The following is a 16496-nucleotide window of genomic DNA, read 5'->3' on the forward strand; positions in this document are numbered from 1 at the left end:
ACTGTGAATGGCTATCCAACTACAGAAGCAGTTTCTCCTCCCTTGGTGTTCACACCTCAACTGCTAGCAGAGCACCTCACCCTCCCTGATTAAACTAATCTCTTTATCTCCATACTGATTTATACCTGCCTCTGGAGATTTCCATTACTTGCATCTGAAGAAGTGAGGTTCTTACCCACGAAAGCTTATGCTCCCAATACTTCTGTTAGTCTTAAAGGTGCCACAGGACCCTCTGTTGCTTTTCACAGAGCATGGTGTTGTATCCCTGCCCATCCTGGCTAATAGCCATTGGTAGACCTATCTTCCATGAATTTATCTAAATCTTTTTTGAACTCTGTTATAGTTTTGACCTTCACAACATCCCCTGGCAACTAGATCCACAGGGTGACTGTGTGTTGTGTGAAGAAGTACTTCTTTTGTTTGCTTTAAGCCTCTGCCTATTAATTTCATTGTGTGACCCCTAGTTCTTGTGTTATGTGAAAGAGTAAATAACACTTCCTTATTCACTTTCTCCACACCAGTCAAGATTTTATAGATCTCTATCATACCCCCTAGTCGTTGCTTTTCCAAGCTGAAAAATCCCAGTCTTCTTAATCTTTCATCTTATGGAAGTTGTTCTATACCCCTAACAGTTTTTGTTGCCCTTCTCTGTACCTTCCCCAATTCTAATATATCTTTTTTGAGATGGGGCACCAGAACTGCATGTTGTATTCAAGATGTGCGCGTACAGTGGATTATTATAAAGGCATTATGATATTTTCTATCTTATTATCTATCCCTTTCCTAATGATTCCTAACATTCTGTTAGCTTTTTTGACTGCCGCTGCACATTGAGCAGATGTCAGTCATATAATCCCATACATGTACAACTCAAATTGTATGAGTTTGGTTCTCTTGAAGGAAGGGAGGGTAGAGATTAATCCAGCAAATTTCCCCATGCTAGTACAGCTCTCACTTTTTTCCCTTTCTCATCAGTAACACTTTATGCCTTTCCTCCAGCTGAAAAAACCCATGGGGCTAGGACCACAGAAAAGGGGACTTGTAATCAGTGGTGCAAGGCCTAATGTTTGGGGCTGTCTGTATATTAAGTAACATATTAAGGGGGTGCATGTGCGGGTCCTTAATTTTGTGTTTGTTTCACTGTTACCAAGCGTTACAAGGGGTGTATGGGTCTTGAAAATCACCAAAACCTCTGTGATGTCATTTATGGACAGCTCCTTTAGGCGCCGTGCAACCTAATGTAATCCACAGCCCTGAGTTCGGTGCCCAGGCTCCTATGCAATGTATGGGGAGAGATAGGCATCTAACAATGAGATCCACAAAAGCCAGCACGCTGAGTGTGGAGACGCCTAAGCCAGCCAATAAGAAAAGCCAATGAGAGGGAGTTGAGGTGCCTAAGTCTGGGCTGGAGGGAGCTGTCTCCTCCCTCCAGTTGTGAACCCTCTCTAAATTCCCATTCTGCCTGCTTTGAACCCAGGTCTCTCACCTCTCAGGTAAGTGCCCTAACTACTGGGCTAAAGGGTGTTCTGGGGCGGGGCACTTTCACTCTCCTGCTGAAGCTGTTCCATTTCGTGTAGAATACTTAACAGCCACTGGGCCAGAGCAAGTGTGAGAGAGAGTCTATAGCCCTGTGGTTAGGGCACTGAGCTGGCATGTGGGAGAGACAGGCTCCAGTCCTTGTTCCAATGACCAAAGTGGAACAGCTTCAGCAGGACAGATTGAGAGAGATTCCTCATAGCCAAGTGATTAGGGGCACTTTTTGAAGAGGAGACCTAGATTCAAATCCCTGCTCCACATTAGGCACAGGAGTGATTTGAACCTGGGTCATCCTGCATGGGTGCTCTACCCACAGGGCAAAAGTTATAAAGGGGGCAGCACTACCACTATCTTCTCATCCTCTTCCAGATGTGTTTTGTCTAAGGCCCAGTGCAGTAGGCATGCTCCTACCAGATTGGGGCCCACGGGCAAGATAGGCAGGGGGACACCTAGTTTGTGAATTCCATTGAGGCTTAGGGGCCTTGGCGTTAGGGCTTAGGCAGCTGTGCACATTCCCACTGGCAGAAATTCAGGCAGCTAGGGGATTTCACCACTGGAAACTTAGGCACCTACAGGGTTAGGTGGCAGTTGAGCAGGGATTTGAGATTTTGGCTTTGGGCACCGAAAGTGGCAGCTAAGCATCTAAATCCCTTTGTGGATCTAGCCCACAAATGCCCTCTATAATGACACAGGCAGCATTTTTTAAAAATAAACTCCCAGCAGATAACTGCAGTGCTGTAAAGTGCTTATGTTGTGTGTTTTCCCTGTGTCATTTCAGTTCCATCTCTCCGACCTGAGTGAGTATTGTATTTTTAAAAACATATTTCCAACATTATTGAATATTTTGGGTGTGGGGTTCGGAGGGAAGGTCGTTTCCTGTAATCATCCTAAATAAATAATCAACAGTTGCTTTTTTTAATTGTCTCTTTTTTCAAAAGTGATCTTAATTGCTTGTGCAATGTTCTGACGAGATAGCAATGAAATTGATTTACGATGGTCCCAAAGTTCAGCTTGGTAAAGCTGCTAAGGTGACTGGTTAATTAGTAGACAGCCTCTTGTTTTGCTCAGGTGCTATATCTTAGGGAGAGTTTCACATTTCACTCCACTAAATGTCTCTACCAAGCTGAATACTTTAAAAGTTGCTCAAATCAATGTGTTCTGTGTTTTTCGTAAGTTTTCTGCAATGCTGAGTTTACTGAGTTCTTACTGAATAATTAACATGTGTATTTCATATTGTTTTCTTTTAGAATAAGCCTTCTTCCCTTAGTAAAGGTTACCTGCTGTTTTATTTATGGTTCACTCCTTTGCAAGACTCTGTATTGCTTCATTCTTTAACGTTAGTCTCTTCTTTATATTTTATACACACACATTAAAGAAATTGTTCAGTGAATGAATTACATAGTGGTAGGATGCACAGTTTGTGGCTGGGTGACATGCCAGAAAGGTTATTTAGTGACTAATTTCTAAGGGGAGGAGAAATTGCAGACTTATCCTGTGGAAAAGTACTTCAGTCTCTTGAAGCAGCACTATTTGGATGCTCCAGTAAAACAAGGTGGCCCATACTTGTTGCAAGCAGAGGGAATGAGGAGCCTTTTTAAGGTTTAAAATCTTTTTCCAAGAAGGCTGGATGCCTAAAATGTCATATTCTAGACGGAGGATTCAGATTCAAGGCTGTAAACAAAAGAACTGTATTTTATGAAGTGGAACCAAATGTTGTTCTTACTGCTGTATACATGCAGGTGATTGCCCTAAGTAAAAGTAAGTGGCTTTAATTATTTCAGAATAAAAACGTTTGGCAAGGATAATTTTATTTGTCTTTGAGTTGCAATGTTGTCTAGTTAAAAAAATAGTATTGTTTTTAATAGCAGTCTCAGAACAGTAGGCACAAATACATGGATTAGAGGTAGAGTACTTAAGCATATTTTTTAAAATTTTGCCTGAAAGAACAGACAGTCTAAAATCTGTCCTAAAAATCTTTGCCACATGTTTATAGAAGCCATGATTAATGTACACATTGACTATAGATGAGTTTAAGCCGTCAGCCATTATTTTTGCTCTTACGTTTGTTTTGTGATTAGCTTGCAGTTTTACAGATTTGCTCTTTATTCAATAAAAAGTTAAATGGGTATTCTTTGCTTCCCCATAGGACTTTTAGGATACTGTGTGAATGAAACTTATGTGTAAGCAGGGATACATAAAGGATCTGAACCAAACATGTAAAATACCATGAGATAAACATTTATATAACTGTAGAGGCTAGGCTTATGTGCAGGTGTACATGAAAGAACTGTGTATAATCAAGAAAAATGTTAAGTATGTGCTTGATCCTGTGCCATATGGAAGGAGAGATGGTGTACCAGCTAAGCTGCACCCGCCACCTCAGCCAGCATGCAGGCAGCAACCATACAGTATATTGAAAAAGTGCACTATGCTTCTCATGGCTAGACAGTACTTGTGCCCATACCCCTTTTCATATGGATGCATAGCGCCGAAGAAGGTCTGTGTTGGGCCATGGGAACTGAATGTTGCCTATAGCAGTGGTACACCACAGTATGAAGGTGAGGTGATCAGCAGCCACTGTCCAGGAAAACAAATTCTCCTGCTAATAGGAGGATTATGGCTTATGCACTATAACACCTCCCTCAACGTTTCCAGAGTAGTGAACAGCTCAACACTTAGCTGAGCAGCTCCCATTGGTTCCTATAACCCAGGGGTTGGCAACCTTTCAGAAGGTGGTGTGCCGAGTCTTCATTTATTCACTCTAATTTAAGGTTTCGCGTGCCAGTAATACATTTTAACATTTTTAGAAGGTCTCTTTCATAGAATCATAGAATATCAGGGTTGGAAGGGACCTCAGGAGGTCATCTAGTCCAACCCCCTGCTCAAAGCAGGACCAATTCCCAACTAAATCATCCCAGCCAGGGCTTTGTCAAGCCGGGCCTTAAAAACCTCCAAGGAAGGAGACTCCACCACCTCCCTAGGTAACGCATTCCGGTGCTTCACCACCCTCCTAGTGAAATAGTGTTTCCTAATATCCAACCTAGACCTCCCCCACTGCAACTTGAGACCATTGCTCCTTGTTCTGTCATCTGCCACCACTGAGAACAGCCGAGCTCCATCCTCTTTGGAACCCCCCCTCAGGTAGTTGAAAGCAGCTATAAAATCCCCCCTCATTCTTCTCTTCTGGAGACTAAACAATCCCAGTTCCCTCAGCCTTTCCTCATAAGTCATGTGCTCCAGACCCCTAATCATTTTTGTTGCCCTCCGCTGGACTCTTTCCAATATTTCCACATCCTTCTTGTAGTGTGGGGCCCAAAACTGGACACAGTACTCCAGATGAGGCCTCACCAATGTTGCATAAAGGGGAACGATCACGTCCCTCGATCTGCTGGCAATGCCCCTACTTATACAGCCCAAAATGCCATTAGCCTTCTTGGCAACAAAAGCACATTGTTGACTCATATCCAGCTTCTCGTCCACTGTGACCCCTAGGTCCTTTTCTGCAGAACTACTACCTAGCCATTCGGTCCCTAGTCTGTAGCAGTGCATAGGATTCTTCCGTCCTAAGTGCAGGACTCTGCACTTGTCCTTGTTGAACCTCATCAGGTTTCTTTTGGCCCAATCCTCTAATTTGTCTAGGTCCCTCTGTATCTTATCCCTACCCTCCAGCGTATCTACCACGCCTCCCAGTTTAATGTCATCTGCAAACTTGCTGAGAGTGCAGTCCACACCATCCTCCAGATCATTAATAAAGATATTAAACAAAACCGGCCCCAGGACCGACCCTTGGGGCACTCCGCTTGAAACCGGCTGCCAACTAGACATGGAGCCATTGATCACTACCCGTTGAGCCCGACGATCTAGCCAGCTTTCTATCCACCTTACAGTCCATTCATCCAGTCCATACTTCTTTAACTTGGCGGCAAGAATACTATGGGAGACCGTATCAAAAGCTTTGCTAAAGTCAAGGAATAACACATCCACTGCTTTCCCTTCATCCACAGAGCCAGTTATCTCCTCATAGAAGGCGATTAGGTTAGTCAGGCACGACTTCCCCTTGGTGAATCCATGCTGACTGTTCCTGATCACTTTCCTCTCCTCTAAGTGTTTCATAATTGATTCCTTGAGGATCTGCTCCATGATTTTTCCAGGGACTGAGGTGAGGCTGACTGGCCTGTAGTTCCCCGGATCCTCCTCCTTCCCTTTTTTAAAGATGGGCACTACATTAGCCTTTTTCCAGTCATCCGGGACCTCCCCCGATCGCCATGAGTTTTCAAAGATGATGGCCAATGGCTCCGCAATCACATCCGCCAACTCCTTTAGCACCCTCGGATGCAGCGCATCCGGCCCCATGGATTTGTGCTCATCCAGTTTTTCTAAATAGTCCCGAACCACTTCTTTCTCCACAGAGGGCTCGTCACCTCCTCCCCATACTGTGCTGCCCAGTCCAGCAGTCTGGGAGCTGACCTTGTTTGTGAAGACAGAGGCAAAAAAAGCATTGAGTACATTAGCTTTTTCCACATCCTCTGTCACTAGGTTGCCTCCCTCATTCAGTAAGGGGCCCACACTTTCCTTGACTTTCTTCTTGTTGCTAACATACCTGAAGAAACCCTTCTTGTTACTCTTAACATCTCTTGCTAGCTGCAACTCCAAGTGCGATTTGGCCTTCCTGATTTCACTCTTGCATGCCTGAGCGATATTTTTATACTCCTCCCTGGTCATTTGTCCAATCTTCCACTTCTTGTAAGCTTCTTTTTTGCGTTTAAGGTCAGCAAGGATTTCACTGTTAAGCTAAGCTGGTTGCCTGCCATATTTACTATTCTTTCTACACGTCGGGATGGTTTGTTCCTGCAACCACAATAAGGATTCTTTAAAATACAGCCAGCTCTCCTGGACCCCTTTGCCCTTCATGTTATTCTCCCAGGGGATCCTGCCCATCTGTTCCCTGAGGGAGTCAAAGTCTGCTTTTCTGAAGTCCAGGGTCCATATTCTGCTGCTCTCCTTTCTTCCTTGTGTCAGGATCCTGAACTCGACCATCTCATGGTCACTGCCTCCCAGGTTCCCATCTGCTTTTGCTTCCCCTACTAATTCTTCCCTGTTTGTGAGCAGCAGGTCAAGAAAAGCTCTGCCCCTAGTTGGTTCCTCCAGCACTTGCACCAGGAAATTGTTCCCTACACTTTCCAAAAACTTCCTGGATTTTCTGTGCACCGCTGTATTGCTCTCCCAGCAGATATCAGGGTGATTAAAGTCTCCCATGAGAACCAGGGCCTGCGATCTAGCAACTTCTGTTAGTTGCTGGAAGAACGCCTCGTCCACCTCATCCCCCTGGTCTGGTGGTCTATAGCAGACTCCGACCACGACATCGCCCTTGTTGCTCACACGTCTCAACTTTATCCAGAGACTCTCAGGTTTTTCTGCAGTTTCATACCGGAGCTCTGAGCAGTCATACTCCTCTGTTACATACAATGCAACTCCCGCACCTTTTCTGCCCTGCCTGTCCTTCCTGAACAGTTTATATCCATTACAGTACTCCAGTCATGTGAGTTATTTCACCAAGTCTCTGTTATTCCAATCGCATCATAGTTCCCTGACTGTGCCAGGACTTCCAGTTCTCCCTGCTTGTTTCCCAGGCTTCTTGCATTTGTGTATAGGCACTTAAGAGAACTCATCGATCGTCCCTCTTTCTCAGTATGAGACAGGAGTCCTCCCCTCTTGCGCTCTCCTGCTGTTGCTTCCTCCCAGGATCCCATTTCCCCACTTACCTCAGGGCTTTGATCTCCTTCCCCCGGTGAACCTAGTTTAAAGCCCTCCTCACTAGGTTAGCCAGCCTGCTTGCGAAGATGCTCTTTCCTCTCTTTGTTAGGTGGAGCCCGTCTCTGCCTAGCACTCCTCCTTCTTGGAACACCATCCCATGGTCGAAGAATCCAAAGCCTTCTCTCCGACACCACCTGCGTAGCCATTCGTTGACTTCCATGATTCAACGGTCTCTACCCAGGCCTTTTCCTTGCACAGGGAGGATGGACGAGAACACCACTTGCGCCTCAAACACCTTTATCCTTCTTCCCAGAGCCACATAGTCTGCAGTGATCCGCTCAAGGTCATTCTTGGCAGTATCATTGGTTCCCACGTGGAGAAGCAGGAAGGGGTAGCGATCCGAGGGCTTGATGAGTCTCGGCAGTCTCTCCGTCACATCGTGTATCTTTCTATAAGTCTATAATATATAACTAAACTATTGTTGTATATAAAGTAAATAAGGTTTTAAAAATGTTTAAGAAGCTTCATTTAAAATTAAATTAAAATGCAGAGCCCCCCGGACCAGTGGCCAGGACCCGGGCAGTGTGAGTGCCACTGAAAATGAGCTCGCGTGCCTACCCCTGCTATAACCCATCCACTTCACCTCCATTTAGAAGTGAGCTCTCGCCCTACGTAGGGTTTGTGAGCACAGAGAGCAGGGGAGTTGGAAGTCTACCTCGTTTACAGTAAATTGGAGCATCCAAAGTACTGATTAATATTGGCAGATGGCAGGGTTGGTGATTAAAGAAGAATGGAAACATGGAATGGTAGCATGGGCAGAGGAGGAGAAACCACAACTTTGCAATCTACAACTTCCAGTCGATTAGGTACTCTAATGTGGGGTTGTCACTGGAGCCAGTAAATTAATACTTTTTATAGGCACTAGTGACATGTTCGGTTGTACTTAGAGGCCACTGGTGTTTTTCAAACCATTTACTAACTCTGTAATTTTCAGAGGTACTATTTCTTATTTCAAATTAGATTATTTCAGCCAGTGCAGAACTATATTGATGCTTATTTGCAAAATTTAGTAAAGTTGACTTATTCTTTCAGCAGTGCGAAGCCAGAATGGAAGGTCAGTAACTCAGCTATAGAAACTATATTATAATGCAACTACTAAAACTAAGATTTCAGGTTAATTAGGACAGTTTGGTTCTAATTTTATTCTGATGAAGGAATAAATTAACTAATTCATTTGTCTTTTTTAAATTAAATCTTTCACTTGATTAACAAAGTAGTAAGATATTTTTTTCTAGTGGAGTGATTACAGAACCTATTAATTAAAAAATATTTACATATAAATATATTATTTTTTGTAATAATACTTAGCATTTTCCATACCATCTTTATTCAGAAATCTCAAAGCCCTTGAAAAATATTTCTTATCATTAAATCCAGTTTACAGTTGAGTAAACCAAGTCACAGAGAGCTGATGTGATTTGCCTAAGGACGCAGTGAGTTGATAGTAGAGCAAGGAACAGAGTTCAGAGTATCAGTCCTTTGTTTTAACATTTCCTTCTTATTTGTATGCAAGGGAAAAATACAAAAGATGTGGGCTAGATAGTACCATTTAGGTACAGCTTAGCGTAAGGGGCAGCACGGCAGGGCAGCCTCAATTGGAGCACTGGAAAGCAAAATGCATCATGAAACATGCCACACCTACTACTGCACCCTTTAGTGAATTGCAGCTTGTCCTCTGCTGCCCATGAGGCTTCCATCCTCTCCTCTGAGGTGCCACGCAGTTCGGGGACTTAGGGATGGACCAGGCCCTGCACGCCATAGAGTACAGAGACTGCAATTCTGCACAGCCCATACATGCACTATGCAAGGAAGAGTAAAGGCTCTTTTATGGCTTCCATTCCATAACATGCAACTGTGTGTGAGCCAGGCAGATTGTGGTGCTGCATGGGTCAGATTTGCTACCATTCTGTATGTAACTGAGTTCAAAATTCAGTATTCGGTAAAAGATTGAAAAACTAATTTCAAAACGAGGTGCACGGCCATATATATGGGCTTTACTGTGCAGTGCACGTCTGATTTCTTTGCTCCTGAGGTAAAATATTCACTGATCATGGCATTCCTGCTAAACCTCTGTGTATTTTACAGATTTTACTGCTGTTTAACACAGCTGCTGAGGAGCTCTTGTTATTTAAAATGGGGAGATCTTTTTTACTAGAGAAACTGAAAGTTAATGCTTTCCCCCCCCCCCCGGCATTTGAGTACAGAAGAAGTGATGGTACTTGCTTTATGCTGCATTTTCCAGAGTAAGGGCTGGCAGAGTTTCCTGCTCCAGGACAAAGAGCAGCGGAGGAGAGAGGAGCACCAGGGATAGGGAAAGCTGCATCATGAGGAAAACCACACCCCATGGCATATGTGATAGTGTGGCTTAGGGTGACCAGATGTCCCGATTTTATAGGGAAAGTCCTGATATTTGGGGCTTTTTCTTATATAGGCAGTTGTGAAGCATGGGACATCATGACTACATTAGGAACATTCCTACCCTCACCCTTACTGCAGGCTGGCTGTGGCAGGAGATCACTTATACTGGCTCGGGCCAGCTCAGTGGCCTCTTTACTTTGTTCCTGAGGCATTTGCCTTTCACACCAGAACATGAGGCCCAGTATATGCTAGCAGTGTATGGGGGGAGGGGAGTAGAGGGAGGAGGGATAAAGAAGAGAGAGCAAAAAAGAATTAAAAAGAGAGAGAGAGAAGAAACTCACAAAAGTTAGAACAGAGATGAGAAGGAAAAAAAGAAACCGTTGTATGCAGGTCTAAAGTGCTCATGGGCAAAAAATCTGGGTACTTGGAACAGGGGCAGAACAACAAGAGAAAAAGAAACTAAACAGGTGAAAGCAGAAGTTATAATCCAAACACACAAAAATTGTATGACTCCAAGTCATCAAGCTGTACACGTATCCGATCTACATAACCCCGTGTTCCTGTCATTGTTACTCATGCCCTCCCTCCTCCTCTTTCCACCCCTGCCATTCCTTTCTTCTGATTGTTACACCCACTTTTTGAGTCATGTCTTCAATTACATTATACACTTTTCAGGATGGAGACAGTGTCTTTCTATGTGTTTGTGCCATGCCCAAAACAATGGGGCCCCAGTCGGGCCCCGGTCTTGACTGAGAACTCTGTGTGCTACTGTAGTACAAATAGGGAATAAAGAATAATAAATGTACCTGTACTTGGCACAAATGGATATGGGGCAAAGACTGTAAATGCCAGGTACTGGCCAGTCCTATTTTGAACAATACTCCAGGTCCTGTGTGAATTCTTCATTTATGTCTTAATGCACCTAAACAGAAAACAGGAATTTTGTGCTGAATGAGTCCTCTGCCTCAGGAGAAATGAGTGACCATTCAGCATGAGTGTTGGATTGACTAGAGGATATTAGACCTGTCACTGTTAATTCTGGGCTTCTCAAGTTTCCTATTGACACTTTTCTCCTCTCCGCCTCATATTATCAAATTTCTCGTGTGTCTGCCTGCCGGGGAATCCCAGCATCTATGTTTCTGCACCTTGGAAGACAGTTATTGTGCACAATGATTATAGACTTTGGTCTCAGTCCTGTTCTCACAGTCACAAGCACCCATTGACACATGTCAGATTTACACTTGGGGGGGCCTGATCCAAAGCCCACTGTAGTCAGGAGGAGTCTTTCCATTGACTTCAATGAGCTTTGGACCAGGCCTGTGCATAGCATCTGGCTTCAGAAGACACACAGCACAGTGTGTGACTGTCTCTCAACAGGGTCGGCCTTAGGGAAAATGGCGCCATGGGCAAATTTGTATTTTGGTGCCCTTTCTTTGAGGTTAAGTACGATACACAGTGCAGTCACACACCTTGAGTTTAGTGGAGAAGCTTTTAAGTTATGGTGTGGACTGGACTGTGTGCACCTACAGCAGAGACCACTGCAAACAGCCTGGGCAGCCCGTACACTCAGCGCTGGCTCGCTGTAGCACCTAAGCCTCTGGCACCCACGGTGAGAACACCGGGCTGGCAAGTGTGCAAAGCGCTGGAGGGATGGGAGCGCAGTAAGGCACAAATGGAAGCCCAGCACAGCTCGCACCCAGCACGGGGTCTGTTTCCCCGAGCTGCTGGGAACCTGCCCAGGGAGCTCCGCCGCCTCCACTCCTCAGCACCACCCAACTTTGGACACCATTGTGCGGCCACAGGAGCGCTTGCCACCAGCCCGGGCGCGCCCCATCCATCCCTGCTCCATAGGCATCTGGGGGCAAGTGAGCAGCTACCTTGGTGGGTGGGCTGCACCAGGCAGCCTGGGGTGAGAGAAGGAGACGGTTGGCAGAAGCAGCTCACCCCACAGCCCAGCACAGACTGGCGCATGGTATAGCCCCGGGGGCAAGGCCAGCCCTGGTCCCTGCCTGCCCTGCAGGGCACTTCCCCAGGCTCAGTGGCACTCCTGCAGCTCACCCCTGTGGCAGACCCTCCCAAGCCACTAGTTGAAAAAACACCCCCCACAACTTTTGCCCCTCCCCCAACTGGGAGCCAGCCCGACCTGCCTGCCCCTTCTGCCAAGCCGGAACACCACGCCAGCAATGAAGCCACCCACAAGTGGAGGGCGGAGCCCAGGTGATTGGTGCTCGCCTCTTACCTTGCAGTGTCTGCTTGACCACAGCATCCCCCTGACCAAGGTCAGCCCTGTCTCTCAAAGCAGGACAGACAGCTGTGTATGTAAAATGTCAGTCATCTCATTTTATCTTTTATTCAGTTGAGGTTGTGCATGTTAAATTTTGTTGTTCAGTTTTTTTATTATACTAATTCACGGAACAAATGATAAATGTCCATCTCTCTCCTTGTGGCTGAAACAGTCTGGCTTGGAGTTTGTTGTTGTTTTCACGGCCCATCCTTGTGCTCTTCTTTGTTCTGTTTTATTTATTTCTGTATTTTTGCTGCTGCTGCCAGGTTATCTCCTCTCCTTTCCTCTTGTTGATGCCTGGTATTGCAAATCCCTGAACTCCAGTCCTAGGGAGAGTCATTTGTAATTTCAAAGTGTGGAGTCATTTGTAATTTCAAAGCTGTGAGAGGAACAGTGGTATTGTATATACAGGCACGGCAATTTCCTTAACAATGGAAAAACTTGTGGGTGGGATAGGAAGAGAATGTAACCCCTTGCTTCACTAGCTGGCATGCATTGTGATTGCTGCAAATCCAGCCACATTATCATAATATGAAGGAGTAAAAGTTGGACAAGGATTTCAAACAGATGGTGCATAACAAGGCATATACGTCAAATGTTTCTAAACAAGTTAAGGTAGCAATCATTCTGGTTTGGTGATGAATTTGGTTTTTTGCTGGAATCCCATGTAAATGATGGGGTGTGATGTCAACATGTTTACACAGCATCTTGGAGTGAGCCTCCCAGCCTGGTTCCTCAGACTTGTGGTAGCGGGGCTCATGCTAGTGCACTAAAGACGGCTGTGTAGTTGCTGCTTTGATATTGCGGCTCAGGCTCTCAAGCTTCCCCTCCCCTCCCAACCCTACTCCCCTTCCGCCCCGGGCTTCAGAGCCCAAGGTCTAGCCCAAGCCACAACGTCTACACAGCTATTTTTAGAGCACTAGCACGAGTCTGTGGACCTGGGCTGGGAGGCTGACCCCCACACGCAGTGTAGACATACCCATATTGAGTGGACAACACATTCTAAAGCAAAGTAAAGATATTTTCCTTTGGAAATGAGGTCCCCTGCACCTTTGATGGAGCCCAGCTAATCCCCATCCTCCCCTACTTATCATTCAAGACTCATCATCAGAGGCATTAATTAAGCTTGCAGCAATGAGATCCCCTTCTGTGCCTGTCAGTGGTAATGCTCAGTCATCTGGAGAGGTCACTGCTGAACAGAGTGAGATGCTCTATTCCCTGCAGCAGATGAGCATACCATTGTCTGCAAAGTTTTCAGCTATGCCCCTTGCCAGCTAGCGAAAGACTAACACATCCTTCAGAAGACGTGTTCCCCCTTCTTTTTCCTGTTTGTTCCCTCCTTCCTGTTGGCAATTACTGCAGCTCTTTTTATGTCAGCTTTAGCTGGAAGTGGTTGTAAGTGGCTTTTATTTTTAAACAAAGTCTATGAATAGTCACGCTAGTATCTTTGGCCATGTGATACAGAAAGTCTGTGATATGTGCTTTATATCAGAAAACTGTTCTGTCACATTAATTTTCATATATATCAACAAAACTCTACCAGAAAATACTTACACTCAACAACAATGCTACATACACTCAATGTATAATTTTCAGATTGCTGCACAAAAGTACTGATCTTGGCAAGATATTATCAGAAGGCCAAATCCTGCAGTGAAGCAAATGTCCCGTTGGTTACAAGAGTTTATTTTGCTTGAGTAAGGGCTGCAGGCATCGTTCTGCATACCTCTTCAGACTTCATTTGTGATACATAAGTAAAAGCACCAGCAAACTGTTGATGGCCACTGACAAAATTTAGACTCAATCATTCATAGCTGTATTTCTATTTCAGACAGATATATAAACTCTTCAAGGCAGGGACTGTTGTCACTATGTGCATGTCCAGCAGCTAGCAAAATGAGGCCCAGATCTCGGTTCAGGCCTCTCCATGCTACTGTAGTGCAAATAATCAGTGAGAATACTCATAATATATTTCTTGTATTAGTAAATGAATTTAGAAAATTCTCTAATATTCTATTAATGTGGGCCAATTTTCCTGCCTTCTGCAGATCCTGTTTTCATTAGGAGCTGCTGTCTCAAAAGAGTTTATTTTATTTAAATAGATAATAAAGAAATGTAAGTTAAATTTTTTTCACTGTAGTTGATGTCTAAGCAGCAGCTAATGTGATGTGTAAGCTAATGAGTAAAGATGTGTCTCATATGGTTTTCCTTTATTTCAGATGCAGAGAGAAATTGCTTACATAGGCCGAGATGGCCCAAATACTCTCCGGCCAGGATCTGCTACGCATCCTTCTCATGCAATTCCAAGCTCATCACCCATGACAGCTGTGCCCCACTCTATGCCCCCGTCTCCATCCAGAATTCCTTATGGTGGGGCCAGGCCCATGGGCGTGCCAGGCAATGCAACAATTCCCAGAGACAGGCTCTCAAGTGTGCCAGCATCAAGATCCATATCACCGAGCCCTAGTGCCATTTTGGAAAGAAGGGACGTGAAACCAGATGAGGACCTGAGTAACAAAAACCTTGCGCTGTTTCGAAATGAAAACCTGTATGCCGACCCCTACCTGTATCACGAGGGGAGGATGAGTGTTGCTGCTCCCCATACTGGACACCCTCTTGACGTTCCTGATCACATTGTAGCTTATCATCGCAGTGCAATGAGGTCCTCAAACACTTACTGTAGCCCCTCTCTGCAACCTGAAATGATGGAGCAATCATTGTACAGACAAAAACCAAGAAAATATCCTGACAGCCATTTGCCAACTCTTGGTCCTAAAACTCCTCCTGCCTCTCCACACAGAGTCACTGACATGAGACTGATTGATATTCATACTCAGCATAACACACATGTGCCCCCTCATGTCGTCCAGCCGGACAGGTCTTCTCCTAGTCGCCAGTCCTTTAAAAAAGAACCAGGAGCACCTATGTTTGTGGAAACAAAAGCACGGAATGCTATGGGTTCACCTGGCATGGTCGAGGTAGTTCCGTCTGCGGCTGACAAACAGGTGTTTGGCTATGGATCAGCTGCGGTGCCCAAAGACAAAGAGACAAGGTAAGACAGAGCAAGAATGTAAGGTATGTAAATGAGAGAGAATCCTGATCTGTGTGCATAGCCTCATTTAACATACTGGAGCCCAGTATACTGGGGTGTGGTCCTTACAGAACTATTAGGGCAGTAAGTAATTTAAAGGGGCCTATGCACCAAAAGAACTAAATTTACTTTCAAAAAAGTGTTGCCTCCTAATGGTGATCCAGGATCATATTAATTTAGTGTACATTTCAATCATTTTAAAAAATAAAATGATTAACTGGGATTTTTTTTAGACAAATAAATCATGTTACAAGAACAAATGTTATGCTGCTAGTGTTAATAAGGGAATATATTTCACACCTGTTCAGAATGGCACTCTGATATTACAATTTCTATTCTTTATGGAGTGGGGTTTTTCTCATCTAGTGTGAGGAAATGGAAGAATTTATCACTGGCTGTCTTATCTGTTGTAAAACATGAATTTGCATAAAAATAGAATAGTTTGTTTTTAATATACTCTTTGGGGAGCATTGCTGAGATCAGCAAGTCCATCCTGTTGAAGAAACTGAAACAAGAATTGACAAAGAGTCCTGTGTCACCTTATAGACTAACAGATGTATTGGAGCATAAGCTTTCGTGGGTGAATACCCACTTCGTCAGACCATGCGTGGGTATTCACCCACGAAAGCTTATGCTCCAATACTTCTGTTAGTCTATAAGGTGCCATAGGACTCTTTGTCACTTTTTACAGATCCAGACTAACATGGCTACCCTTCTGATACCTGAAACAAGAATGTTCTTTCTGCTGATTTTTTCCAGCATCACAAATGGTTAATTGATGACCTACCTGTTAGTTATCACCTGATGGTGATCTCTCCTGTCTTCTTAAGGGTCAGATTTGCACAAAGGTCTGTGTCAGCACAGATGACTTCTGCTGGCATACACCCCACCCTAGTGCAGAAAGATCATTATATTGGCAAATGGCTAAGATATACCAGTATAGTTGTACTAATGGATAGGCTATTGTCTGTGCTGCTAACTTTTATAGAACTATTTAGGGAATTGAAGGAGTCTAGCTGGACAACGCTAGACTCTCAAAGGCTAAAGGCTGTGAAAGGTAACTAATGACTCAGCCCTGGGGGAGAAGGAGTGCCTCACATCTCTCTTGAGTGCCCCCATTATGTAGAGTTTTGCAGCCCGACGGGAACCCAATAGAACCCAACTAAAGTGTCAGGTTTGAGTCTGGTCTGACAGCAACCCGACCTGCTCAGGTTGTCTCCGATCACCGCCTCCTGCCTGTGGGGTTGGTGCAGTGGCGGCTATGTGCCCCAACTGCTGCTGGCCACTGCCACCTTATTGCGCTGTGTATGCTACAGAGTGAGTGTACTGACGAGTCGCAGAGCACACATCTATGAGGTGTGAGGAGTGCGAAATACTCACCAGACTGAGCCCCAAGCAGGGCCGGCTCCAGGG

At 44.8% G+C, this 16496-nt stretch overlaps 1 protein-coding gene across 12 annotated transcripts in view; it reads left to right on the plus strand.

The window, feature by feature from the left end:
- The window catches only part of KIAA1217 (KIAA1217 ortholog), a 253350-nt gene that overhangs the window by 171256 nt on the left and 65598 nt on the right, over positions 1-16496 (plus strand). For 11 of the 12 annotated variants that reach the window (XM_024215983.2, XM_024215987.2, XM_024215992.2 and 8 more), the window contains one exon: positions 14212-15044. In XM_024215983.2, coding sequence (XP_024071751.1) covers positions 14212-15044 — 833 coding nt within the window. Of the gene's footprint in view, positions 1-3063; positions 3295-14211; positions 15045-16496 lie in introns of those variants that run through there. The other variant, XM_024215991.2, reaches the window with a different exon arrangement.

The sequence above is a fragment of the Terrapene carolina genome, unplaced genomic scaffold, assembly GCF_002925995.2.
Source record: "Terrapene carolina triunguis isolate 2854851 unplaced genomic scaffold, T_m_triunguis-2.0 Scaffold84, whole genome shotgun sequence".
NCBI lineage: Eukaryota > Metazoa > Chordata > Testudines > Emydidae > Terrapene > Terrapene triunguis.